This window comes from Peromyscus leucopus, chromosome 6 (genome assembly GCF_004664715.2).
Source record: "Peromyscus leucopus breed LL Stock chromosome 6, UCI_PerLeu_2.1, whole genome shotgun sequence".
Classification (NCBI taxonomy): domain Eukaryota; kingdom Metazoa; phylum Chordata; class Mammalia; order Rodentia; family Cricetidae; genus Peromyscus; species Peromyscus leucopus.
The window spans coordinates 7528163-7541493 of record NC_051068.1 but is presented as its reverse complement, the minus strand read 5'-3'; the positions used below and the strand labels follow the sequence as shown (position 1 = coordinate 7541493).

Genomic DNA, 13331 nt, shown 5'->3' with positions numbered 1-13331 from the left:
GAAAGACTGCAGAGGAGCGGCTGCGTTCTTCTGCAAATGTGAAGTGCCTGCAAATACCGGACAACAGCTGGGCTTGTAACTAAGTTCCGCGGTTTGGAAACACTCTGTACTCACTGTTCAGGAAGAGAACGCTCCGACATTTCAGGCAGTGCAGCATACCAAAAGCAGCCATATTTATGGGCCAACCAAGTTTCTGTTCTGTTGGAACCAGTATGCACTTTTTCCCTCAAACCACAGCCGGCTGCAAAAACAGTCTAGCATGCAATTATTGCCCGATGCTGAGAGCTCTAACTTCTAACCATCCTGAATGTTATATATCTATGCATGAAGGAAGGGCGGAGAATATTGTGTTTCCAGCACATTGGCACAAAATGGTCTGTAGAATACCCCCAGCAAATGGTCTTTTTGGTGGCCAGCTTTTGAAATAAGTTTTAGTAGCTTCTATTTGAATTTCTAAGTTGAGCTTCTACAATTGAATGTGATACCGGAACAGTATAAACATACTTCAACTCCTGCTGTAATTACATTGTGCTGAACTGCCTGCTGGGTGATATCCTAAGGATCTCACTTGAATCCCAAAGCAAAGTCAGGTAGAGCACTGAGGGTCAGGAGCAAGCAAACATTGCTGGGCTGACACCTGAATGGAAGCAGTGGAGCTTTCTACTCATCAGGATTATGAACTGAGGATGGCGGTCTGGAGCAAAGGCGCCACAGCAGCCGTCATAGGTCACATGACAAGGGCAGAAAGGGATGCAGGCGTGAAGGCTGCCACAGGGGCTTCTACTTCAGAGGGCCACTTTTTGACTGGGCTGAGTCTCCAGTGGTTAAAGAGGTGTAAAAGTGCCATCTTTTTGGTCTTCATAGATGCCAATTTGTGTGAATAACATAATCACCATGGCATAGGGAAGCTGGACAACAGCTCACCACTGAAGCAAGCCAACTACTTTCGTGTCTGAGAACAACTCTGTGTACTCCAAATTCACTTTCTAAAATACGACTCGTATATAGCCAATTAAACTTAGTCAACATATAATGTATTTATTTGAAAGTGTCCCTACATAACACAGTGTCATGTACAATGTATGTACAAGAAAATTATGTGTATATATACACATATACATATATACACATTTATATATAGTTTTTACATATCTCTAGTTAAATTCCATCCTTACCAGGATATTCGCTAGAGCAGGGCTTCTTAAGATGTTTCTGTCCTTTGACCCCTTTTCTCTGAGACATCTTTGCACAGCCCTAGGTATACAGGTATATAAGATACATTTACAAATCAAATATCCAATAACAACAAATCATAAAGAGTTTTAATGCACTTCTTTGGGGAGCATGATTTTACCATTTAGTAAAAGTAAAAGCAGATTTACATACTATTAAGTCAGATATACTTTTTAATTTTCATATAAAGAATTAAATCTTGGTTTCTCTGATACTTTGGGGTATAGTAACTGGAGAGAAGAAGGATTTTATTTTGGCTCACAGTTGGAAGGGATACAGTCACTGTGGTAGGGAAGCCGTGGCTCACAGTTGGAAGGGATACAGTCGCTGTGGTAGGGAAGCCGTGGCTCGAGGTTGGGAGGGATACAGTCGCTGTGGTAGGGAAGCTGTGGTGGCAGAGGCATGTGTAGGTAGCTGGTCACATTGCCTCTGCAGTTAGAAAGCTGATAGAGGACTGGAGATGGGACTAGGTTGTAACACCTCCAGGTTCACCCGCACCCCACAGATCTACTTCTTCCCTCAAGGCTTCACCTCCTAAAGGCTCCACAGCCATCTACAACAGCACTGGAGACAGTATATTCAAGCTCGAAAGCCCGTGGCAGACATTTCATTTTCATGTGAAGTCACAGAAGTCAGCACAGGGGAACACTGCCAGATGCACTCAGATGCGTTGCAGACTTGATCTTGAGTTCATTTTTGACCATTGCTCAATTAGCAACCCTTTTTCTGTTGTCCAACTTTTCGAAGCACCCGTATTCGGTTGTACAACTTCATTTGTGCTTGTAACCCACAGTTTAAGAAGCTCTCCTCTATAGTGAGACCCAGGAATTCTCCATTACATCAGTAACTCCCCCAATTGCATTTAAGCATCTTAGTGTGACAGCAAGTTTGATGGCCTTTGAGCATATTGCTAGACAGACTTCACTCTGGCTAGGGAAATATTTCTAGTCTACATGAAATTTAAGATGATCACTGAATGTATTTAGATTGTGTGTATTTGTATCTCATGTAACTGTGTAGATCTACCGATTTCTGGTGCAGTTTTATCTTAGTGATATTTGATGCAATGCTATGATTTCCTAAGATACCTTTCTTTACAGCTCACTCCGTCCTGATGTCCTCATGCTTGTTTACTCACATTGAGAAAATAAGTTCAGTATCTGCCATGGGAGTTGTGTTTCTCATTTGTTGAGAATTCCTGTGCCAAGCGCTCAGTTAGGCCCTGGGGTGTTAGTAGATTTGATGACTGCGGTTCTGAAGCTTGAACTCCCCGAGGCGGGGAGGACTGAAGATGGCTGTGGGGGAGGAGTTGAAGTATAGTGTGATCTGTACTATGTGTGGAGAGGAAGGCAGAAGGTAGAGGAAACCCTGCAGAGAGGGCCGTTGTAGCCCTGCGAGCTAAAGGCAATGCCTGGCGGGAGAACTGGCATCGGGCAGAGTCCAATGTGGCAGGAGAGGGAGACAGTTACCCCTTCACATTTGACACTGTCCTACCCTAATTAACTTAGAGTTTGTCTGTCGCCTTTTGTGTTATGCAGTTTTATATTAACAATGAAAATCTCGTATTAAAATCAAATTATTTTAAAGTTAATTATTTATTATAGGTTGTTGATTTAGGGTAGTCATAGAAAGCCATATTTTGAAACTTTTTATCTGTCAATCATTCCTTTTCTGTCTACCCTGCATCACTTGGGGGCATCTACTTCATAGTTTTTCTATCTTATCTTTATAATATTTTCTTTTTGTACATTTTTATTTCTCACCCAGCTTAGAGCACAAATCCAAATAGCTGCTTTTGCCTGTAGGGACCCTTTGAATCTAGTGAGTCCAGGATGTGGCTACCTCCATTGTTAGGGTATGCCAGCCAGGTGAAGGAGGAATAACATCTATAGACTTTGACATGCAGATAACGTAGATGATGCCATTTACAGAGTGGATTTGGAGCCAAAATGTTGTATTCAGTTCTTGGTATTTTAGGAGAATATTAGTGTCATTGTAGTGGGAGTGGATATATGTGCAACTGACATCTTTATGTTTTATTTTTATCTATCATATTTTCAAACAAGAGTATCCCATTTAGACAATAGAGATCTGTCTCCATGGCTCATGATGGATAGCTCCTTTACATAGGAGCTGAGGGTCTAAGTTCCAAGTAATTTGATTTTACGATAAACGTAGAATGAGGTAGCAAGATCGATATAGAGGAGGATGCTTGAGAGCAAGTCAAGACTTCTTTGTAGTGACTTGGATTTGCAGATGTCTCTTCATCATGTCTATGTTTGAGAGTAAATGGAAAATCTTATGAGTGGAGAGCTTCTGGTGCTTGGAGTAGTTCCCATCTGGGTCCACCTCTCCAGTTAACACTGGGTGTCGATATCCTTCCTCCTTGCCAAATCTTAACTCTTGATCTTAATTCAGTTTTGACCTCAGTGCATTTAGAAGACAGTCCATTTTCTTGTGGGTGTTGAGGCAGATGGTGCTGTCTCTTTTGATTATCTAGTTCTTAGAAGGGAGATGTTGATTAGGAAGAACAAGAAGTGAAGCATAGTCCAATTAAACTGAGAGCAGAAATTACAGCCCACAAGAGGAGCGAAATGTGTTCTGTGGTTTCCTACGTGAAGTATACTCTAGTTTGGCATGAAGATAGAATATCCAGGAATTTCTGAACTGACTCGAAACATACTTCTGCCATTTTATACTATGAGCTGAGGCAAAGCAGCATTCTCAGCATTGATGATTATAAAATAAAAATAATGATCAACTCTGAAAAACAATTAGGATACCCCATGTCCTGCCATACGAAATAGTCAGCCAGGTTTGATTCTTTATGGGAAAATAAATAAGCAGAGCAATCTCACTAGTGTGCAAATTTGTTTTCATCCTCCATAAATAGTAAAAAAGAATATATGTGTTTGGCAAAAAATTGCTTTCAAAGAAATTGCTCTGTGAATTATTATCAATTTATGTTTGATTTGTGTACCTGAAGACCTGAAAATATGAAAGTTATCGTGAATGGAAAATGTTTAAACAGGCTTGGTCTGGTGGCACTTTGTGTTTCATAGTGTGTGGGTCACATCATGTTAAAACAGAGTGCTTAACAAGTTTCCACAGCAGAAGCCACTACCAAGGACAATGGGGACCAGAGGATAGTAGCTACGTGTGTGGCAAATTTGTCATCTCCAAGATTAATAATGCCGATGTTGCCAGTTTTGACATACTGACATTAAAAACTGTGTCCTGAGAAGTACTCTGTTCGGGGAAGGAATTCAGACTCAGGAAAGTCTCTCATATGCACAGCCGAGCTTCTAGTGGACACGTTCGTATATAAATGGGGGTGATTATGGGTACAGGCTTTGCAACTGGGAAGGACACTGCAGGAGTAGCCGGGAGATGCTGAGGGAGAGAAGCAGCGGGGCACACAGGATGCACAAGGAGAAGGCGGGCAGGGCAGGGCTGAGGGACCTAAGGACGGTAAGGGGGCACTGCAGAAAGAAGAACCTTGTTTGAAAATGCCGCCAGGAAACCTAACAATTGTGTGTGCTAAGTACACAGATTTTAAAATAAAAACAAACACCAAAGCATCGGAACCCATTGATATTTAAAGAGAAGAACTTCTCATTCACATAGAAAGACGCTGTCTTACAGCTACCAGCATGACAATAGAGACCAACGGAGGTCAGCTTTGTTTACTGCAGAGGAGATATGGGGCTGGAAAGGAAGCTCAGCGGGTGAAACTCTTGCAAGGCCACCATAAGGAGCCGAGTTTGATCCCCAGACCCCATGGGAAAAGCCAGATATGGTGATCCACAGCTGTGCTTGAAATACCGTCCTGGGGAGACAGAAACAGGCCAATCTCTGGGGCTCTGGTCGGCCAGTTCAGCCAGTTGGTGAGTCCCAGGGTGGCCAGCATCCTGAGCAGTGACACCCACCAAGGCTTGAAATCTGGCCTCCACATGGACACAAAACACAACACTTAGACCACATGGCTTAAACTGTCATGGTGTGTGGAAAGCTCTGAGTCTTGGTGTAGGCAGATTCAGTGTCTGGCTTCCTGCTTCCTAGAGCTATCATGTCCTCAAACTCAGATCCCATTCACAAGGCTCCATCCTCAATGCCTCATCTAATCCCAACTCCATCCCTCCAAAGACCCTGCCTCCGATACCATCACATTTGGGAACAGGCTGACATGAATTTGGGGGAGAACAGATATCTCACCCATAATGTTACTCCAAGCATTCCTATATGTTTAAGCTATTTTAATGTATACATTTTTACAGATTTGGGCAATTTCCCATAAAACATTGAATTTCCGTATCCTCTGGAAAAATGAGAATAGCCATCCAACACACACCCGTGGTTACTCTGTGAGTAACTACGTGTCTGGTGCTGCCCCATTAGACAGAGTGAGAACTTCTCTTCTTCCTTATAGCACCTCCTCCTCTCACTGATGTCCCCTGCCTGGGGGTGACTGGGAATTTGCACTTGTCATGCGTGGGGATGTCCTGAGGGAGACAGCGCGTCTCCTAGAGTGTAACAGTTTTGCAGTAAGCCAGACTGTTGCTTCAGGAGATCCCACCTGAGATCCATCTGTCAGTGGCTGGGCTTCAATGTGTATTCGGCAATAGGCTAAATGTCTAGCCTTATCCCCAAATAATTTAGTTATATGAGGCATAAGTAAGGAAATGCTGCTATAAAACGATTCAAAGTTTGCTCTGTAGATAATGGAGTTATTAAAGATCCGTACACTGTGGATTCTGTCCATCCATCCTCCGTCTTACAAAAGTATTAACTAAGCTAATTGAAAAATTCTAGCTGTGTCCCACCAAGTCTTAATGAAAAAGCAAGCCAGGGGAGTTTCTAGATGCCGCTGTAGAAAAGGTACACAAACTGTAATTACCTTTGTTCCTTCTCTCCTGTTTTAAAGCAACTGCCTTTCTGTCATACATCAAGCGAAGCAACAGCCCTCGCTGGATTACCATGGAGTTTAGTCTCCCCCAATAAAAGAGCTGTATCTGGCGCGGGGTGGCGCAGCTCACTGGTGGAGTCCAGCCATGCACAGGGAGTCAGAGGCACGGGCTGGTGCCTGAGTGAACAGGCGTACAGTTATCTAGGACCTTTATCCAATTTTGTGAGATTTCTGTCTCTGCTTAATTTGATGTATTTAAAAACGCTAGTTGCTTCTGTATGGTTTCGTGCATACTTAGGGTTCCCTGAGAAGCAAACATGGGTTTATTTCTTTGAGAATTTGAGAGAAGTGCAAATCGAATCTTCCGATATTTCAAGCAGGTTCTAATTTACTTGGCAACAAGCAAGGTAACTTGCGAGATGTGTGTCGAGTTGTGGGAGTCGAGAAGACTCTCTGGCACCTTCCTGTTGATTCCTCAGTAGGAAGGGCTTGTTTGCTTGATGGTAGATTAATGTGAAAGTGTCTGGTAGAACTTTGTCTCAAAACTTGCTCCAGGAAAGAAAACTGTTCTTTCTCCTGAATTCCACAAATAGCAACTGAAGCCCAGAGGAAATTAGGCCCTGGTGTCCCATTTACATTCTGTGGCCAGCTCTCCTGTTCAGCTGGTCACTCCACCTGCAAAAGGAATTCATCTCTCCTTCCATTTTTCTCTCAGGTTCCAGAATCTTTTTGGAACCCAAGCCACCCTTGAAAATATTTTCCTAGACCAGAATGCAACTTCCCACATTCTGGAATACAGCTTTTTTTCTTTTTTGTCACTGATGGGCTAGTGTTCATCCATTTTTCAGAATTTCAAAGAATGTGATCAGTTTCCCAACTAATACTTAGAAAGATTTCTGTTTTGAATTTTAAGTCAAAATATTTGATGTCAATATTGTGGTTATGTGTGTGTGCCCAACCATGTTCATGTGTGTGCATGTGTGTATGCGGGTGCATGTGTGAAGGCCAGAGGTTGCTATAGGGAGTGTTCCTCAGCCATTCTCCTTCTATTTTTGAGACAGGGCATCTCACTGAACCTGGAGCCCACCTGTGCAGAGCCCTGGGATCTCGCTGTCCCCAGCTCCCTAGCGCTGGGATTACAAGCAGACAGGGGTGTGCCTGGCTTCTGTATGGTTGCTGGGAATCCAGACTCAGGTCCTATGACAAGCATGTTACTTACTGAGTTGCCTCCAAAGCCACTGGGGGCTGTTTGTTTTTGATTTTTAAGTATTTGCTCTGTAGGGATTAACTGTATTGTTTTTATGTTCTGAAAATGTATTCTTCAGCGATCTAACTTAACTTTTTTGTTTTTTGGGTGTATGTGTGTGAATGTGTGTTATGTATACGTTTGTGCGCACAGGCACGGAGGTCAGATGAAGGTATCAGGTACCCTTTTCTATCACTCTCTGCCTGGTCCTTTGAGATGGGGTCTCTGCTGATGCCAAAGCTCCTGTTTGCATCCAGCCAGCCCCAGCGATCCTCCTGTTCCCACCCACTTTAGTGCTGGGGTGCACAGGATACATGCTGTTTGTGCAGGTGCTAGGATGTGAACCCAGTCCACACGTGTGGGCTCTGTGCAGTAACACCACTATCTAAAGAGGGCTAGAGACTTCGTTGTGGTATTTATACCTAAGACCATTACCTCTAAATCCTAACCACTGAGTAATTAAACTTTTTTATGTACTTGATGCCTTTTTCCTCCTTCTCAGAGAAATAATACTTTTGAAATTGATAATAGCCAGTTTGATTTTCTACATAAAAAAAATTTTCTCTGAGCATTCTTACCATTTCCTTCCTTTGCCTGTTTTCATTTTCACAGATATTAACAAATATATTGACAGATATATAAAAACAGATATATTGACTGGGTGCCTAGTTTATTTTTATTATTGATTCCTATTTTTCTTTTCATCTAAAAGTATTATTTGTCCATTTAGGTCTTACCTCTAAATGATTAGACCCTGTATTTTCAGCCCACAGGTCAATAGACTTAGCTCACCTGAGGGCAGCCGTAGCATGTCCTTGGCAGACCAGGAGGACTCTGACGTCCAGAGGGGCACATCTACACAAGCTGGTCTGGGATTCAGGGAAAGTGCAGAGAAAACTGCTGTTGGTGTTAGTCTACTGGAATGAAGGGCTGGTGCAGTGTAAATACTTTTTACAGCTACAGCCAAGCATGGACCTGAGTTTCTTTTCTAAGAAGGAAAAAAATCTGAAACAAACCAAAGAGTAAATTGTGTTTGTAAAGGGGGAATGTTTAAATTAGTTTGGCCTGCACACTCACTCAAACAGTCTGGTCTTAGGCTTTTTGGAGCAAACATAAAAACCATTATTTATGGAAAGTTTAAATTTCACATAACACATGCTCCCTCAGTGTGTGGTGCTCTTTTTCTTTTTCTTTTTTTTTTTTTAACTATTCACTTTATTGTGTGTTTTTAATTTAGCCTTCACTTTGCTAAAGATACTGTATGTTCTTGGGAAGAGAGGTGCTTTGGGGAGGGGAGGGGAGACTTGAACCAACAACAAAAGAAAAAAAAAAGGAGTGTCTGTTGTGATTCCACAGAAATATTTCCATGCTTTTAAAACTGGTTTCTTTTCCTTGTGTGTCTTTCATTGGTAGATGTGGTCTTCCCAGAGCATACGTGAGTCCTGAGGTTCCCATTGGTACCTTCTTACTATTCCTCTGTCTGTCTCTTGATGGTCCAGCTCCTCCGCCTTGTCTTCAAGCTCAGACATTCTGTCCCCTCCTTGAGCTAGTCTGCTACTGAGACTTTCTGGAGAGCTTTTTACTCAATAGTCCTGCTTCCAACATCTGAGACGGGGTTTTTTTTCTTCAGTCCTCCCCATACCCCCATATCTGGTATTACTGTCTTTATTTCATTTAGCTGTTTGTATTCCCAGTTGGGAGCTTATCTTCTGGTGTGTAGCCTAGGCTAGCCCGAAACTCCAGATCCTCACCTCTCTACCTCCCAAATGTTGAGATTACGGGTTTTTTTTGTTTTGTTTTGTTTTGTTTTTTGTTTGTTGTTGTTGTTTTATAGGAAATCAGTCACATGCTCTAAGCCTGTAGTATCTATACCTTCCAAGCACATTTTAGTAGGAAAAACCAAAGGAGCATGAAAGGAAAGCAGGGTAATTATTTTCAGATATTGGTAGTAGATAAACGATCAATGAGATTTGAGGGACAGAGTGGGGAGTTAGCGAAGACGGTCCTCGAGCAGGTGGCTGAGATTACACCTGCCTAGTGAGCCCCCAGCCCTCAGAACGCAGGGTTGGCCAGCCCTCCAGGGCCCAGCTCGGCCCCCGGTGTCTGCTGTCCCATGGGACTCACTCTATCCAGGTTGGTCTGGAGCTTTCCCACAGCTTTGCCCTCCTTCAGGTTGCCTTGGTCCCCTGATGCTACAATCACCATTTGGATTTCCTTCTCCCCACTAACCTATAAATAATTAGGGGACAAGGATTTATGCCCTGGGAATCATATCCTTCCAGGACTGTAAATCAGGATAGACAGTTGTGGAATCCACCACAACTCAGAGTTAGATTCTTTGAAGTGAAGCAGATTGAACTCTGTTTACTTGACTGTCCATTCTTTCCATCTCTGTACGCCAAGGTTTTTTCCTCCTTGTATTTCTAAAAAGCAGGTTTTGCCACACTATGAAAATGTGTGGTAATATTTCCCTTTCCTCGTCTTATTGAAGACGTCATCTCCCATCTCGTTGATGAAGACTAGAATTATCCCCGCTCATCCCCTCACCACTGTCTGTCACATCCAGGTTTGTAACGCCTGTGTCTTGCAGCCTAGTCAAGTTTTCACCCTGCTTTCCAGCAGCTCTAGCTGAAGGTAGTTCTGCCTTTACCTGTGCACACACCCTCCTTATGTGCATCATTTATGAAGAAGTCTAATGTTTCTTCAAACCCCAGCTGTTTTCTGAGTCCTTCCACATAAACAGTGCAGTTCAAACGTAAAACCCAAGCTATAAATGAATACATGGATACACATGTGCATACACACATGTGCATACACACATGTGCATACACACATCCTGAAGAAAAGTTTGAACTCACTCCATTGTTGCTCAAGTTCTTCTTCTCCAGAAGATGTTCTGTGCACTTGCAATTGCAAGGGTCTCCTGCCTGCCCTTCTCATGACCTGTTATTCCCTGGTGTATGTTGAATGCAGTAGGACTAAGTCAAGCTGACCTAGTGAGTACTTACAAGTGTACACTGGCAAGATAGCACCATCACAGTGATGCCCTCGTCCAGCGTTCAAAGTGGCGCCAGCAGTGTGTTTCCCAGGCAACTGACTGACTTGATGACCTCCTTCACTAAGGCATGGGGAAGGAGACTTGACAGCCCTACTGTCTTCTCACGTTTTGTCTCCTTTTTGTCTTCGCAGAGTATGAGTTGGAAGTCAAAAGAGTACAAGACATTCTTTCGGGAATAGAGAAACCACAGGTATGTCTTCTGGACCTCTGGGCAAGAACAGCATGTTCTTAGGTATTCCTAATGTGCTTTTATTTTGCCACACCATCGGTAAGCAGAAGGACCCCTTCCCGTTGCAAATTTTAATAAGCTTGAAACAGTCATCAGCAGTCATCAGTTATTAACAGACCACAAAAATCTAGAACGGGCTTCTGTGTAGTCACCCACAGAAATGCCACCTTTGTGCAGATGTTCTGAATTCAGGTAGATGCATCTAGGTTTTCTTGGTTCTCTAGAGCAGTTTGTTCTTTGTAATTTCTTGTTACCTTTGTAAAGGGAGGGAGAATACATTTTGAAAACCTCAGAGATCCCAGGTGTTTCCCTAGGTAGATTTCAGAACAGTATTTTTATATTAGAGGACATTGGGCACAATGGCAAGAAAGAGATGGTGGGTGTGGTAATGTTACGAGATTTAAATTTCGTTTGCCAGGTGTTTTGAAATTCAGCTAGAAATTTATAATGTTGATTCAACCTTTTTGTCTGAGCTAGAGCCAGAGTTTTGGGGAGTGTTTTCTGGCTGAATTGGAAAACCTTGATTCTTGGTGTGTTATGAAGACTGGGGCTCCTAAACAGCAAACTCCAGATTGACCTCAGGGTCTCATTTGAACTAAACCAAGGAGCATGGGTGTGTTGGAAGGTGCACACTACAGAGATATTGCTGGAGACTTGAGTCTGGATTCCTTCTGGGCAGGGCAAGCAGTCAAGTCACTGGGAGATCTCAGGCAAAGGTGCTAAGTAATGGAGGCTGCATTTGCAGAGTGAGCCAAGGTGGCAGATGAATTGGAACAAGAGGGTGGGCCAGGGAGGGGGGGTGTTAGGAATCCTCCCACTCCTCATTATCCACAGGATGGTGTCCAGGAGTCAGAATTAGGTGGTGTCCAATGTGGCAGAGAGGCCCAGATATTAGGTCCATTTTGAAGGTAAGTTGATAAATTATTCCCATTTGCTACTGGCTGCCAGGGGTAGCTGGGCTATAGCTTCAGAACGTCCCTTTCAGCAGCTTCCCCAGTCACTACCCTTACCATCTGGCAGGCTGTCCTCACGGTCTGCAGTACCTCTGGTGGTGCCTCTAGTCTCAATGTGGCCTGGACGCGTCCCTGCCGTTGCTCATAACACACTGCACTCGAGGGTATTCCTGAAGGTCTTCCAGCTGGCTGGACTTCCTCTAGGGTACATTCACTTTAGGCTCCTTTTGTATCTTCATGGCCATTCCTGGACATCTTAGGTCTGTTTCACTTGCAGAGCATCCAGAAAAATAAATATAGTACACAGTCGGATGTGTCTGGTAGACTCTGTGCTGTAGAAAGAGGAGGACCAAGAGCAGGAATGGGCAACTGTAAACACAGAAGTGGAAGTTCACGTTGTAGACACAAGAGCAGCTTGGGGGCTAGAGGTCAAGAGTAGGGGAGATTAGAAAGGGGCTGGAAGATGGCGCGGTGGGTAATGCTTGATGTGCACACGTGAGGAGCTGAGCCTGGACCGCAGCAGCACATAAAAAAACCAAAACCAACAATGAACCCAAGTGTCTTGGAACACCTGTAATCTGAATACAGAGGGACAGAGACCGTGCTTTCTGGGGTTTGTTGACCAACAAGTGTAGCTGAAACAGTAAGCCCCAGAGTCAGCAAGAGAACTTGTCTCAGAAAGCAAGGCAGAGGCCTGGAGAGATGGCTCAGCCACCAAGAGTATATATTGCTCTGGCGAAGGACCCAGATGGCTTCCCAGACCAAGGCAGGAGGCATTCTTCCTTCATCCTGGTAAAGTCCTCTGCCTGTAACAGCCACTCAGTCCCCAGCCCGGTTAGTCATTTGCATGGTTTTCTCTCTACCATCTTCTTCCTCTTGTCCCTTCTTTCTACAGTTCTTGGGCATGATAGTCTTTGTGCACCCAAGACCTAGCTGTCCCTGTCCTTGACACATACTGAACCCTTGACAACTGTTGCTGAAGAAATGATAGACATGTCTGGGTTCTGGGGGGTAGGACAGATGCCCCCGGACTGGCCAGTGTGGAGGAAGGCAAGTGCAGAACTTGTCACGGTGCCAGCTAGCAGCTGGGGGCGAGCGGCCCCTGTTTCGCAGTCACACCTCCGGGTTTGTAGCCAGTGTTGCTGTTATCAAGCTCCCTGACCTTAGCCAAGGTTTAGCTCCTTCCTGATACAAATTGAGGTGCCTGAATGTCTTCATCTTTTAAAGTTAACGTAATGAAAACACCGTGAGGATCTGAGGGGACAGTTATATGTTGTGTTAGAATACTTGCTTTCCTTACAGTTTGTAGCGTAGTTATAGTTAAGCAAGAGGGTAGGTAGCTCCATACTACATTCAGAGATGAGGAGGGGTACCAGATGAAGAAGCCAAGCTGTAGAAGAAGGATGGACACATAATTGGAAAGAGCAATTCTCCATTCTATTCCCTGTCAGCTACATCTTATACCAACTTCAAATGAAAAACAGTGGTTTTTCTTTGAGATTCCTACTGATGATTCAAGTGCAGAAGTACCATCTAGGGCTGGCAGACTCCAGTCATCTTTCTGTAACTTTGGGCACCCCAAATCGAGTGAGTCATTTACTGTTCCCTTAAAGAGATCCAAGTATTTGGTCAGTTTCATAAAGTCTGTCTACTGATATGCAAGGTATTTGTCCCTCAGCTCTACACTTGGGTGCCTTGGGGACTTA

The 13331-nt window shown here is 43.8% G+C and overlaps 1 protein-coding gene across 4 annotated transcripts in view; it reads left to right on the top strand.

Annotated features, from left to right (window-relative positions):
* The window catches only part of Fndc3b (fibronectin type III domain containing 3B), a 318394-nt gene that overhangs the window by 214303 nt on the left and 90760 nt on the right, over nt 1-13331 (top strand). For all 4 annotated transcript variants that reach the window (XM_028875811.2, XM_037206506.1, XM_028875812.2 and 1 more), the window contains one exon: nt 10575-10633. In XM_028875811.2, coding sequence (XP_028731644.1) covers nt 10575-10633 — 59 coding nt within the window. The remainder of the gene's footprint in view (nt 1-10574; nt 10634-13331) is intronic.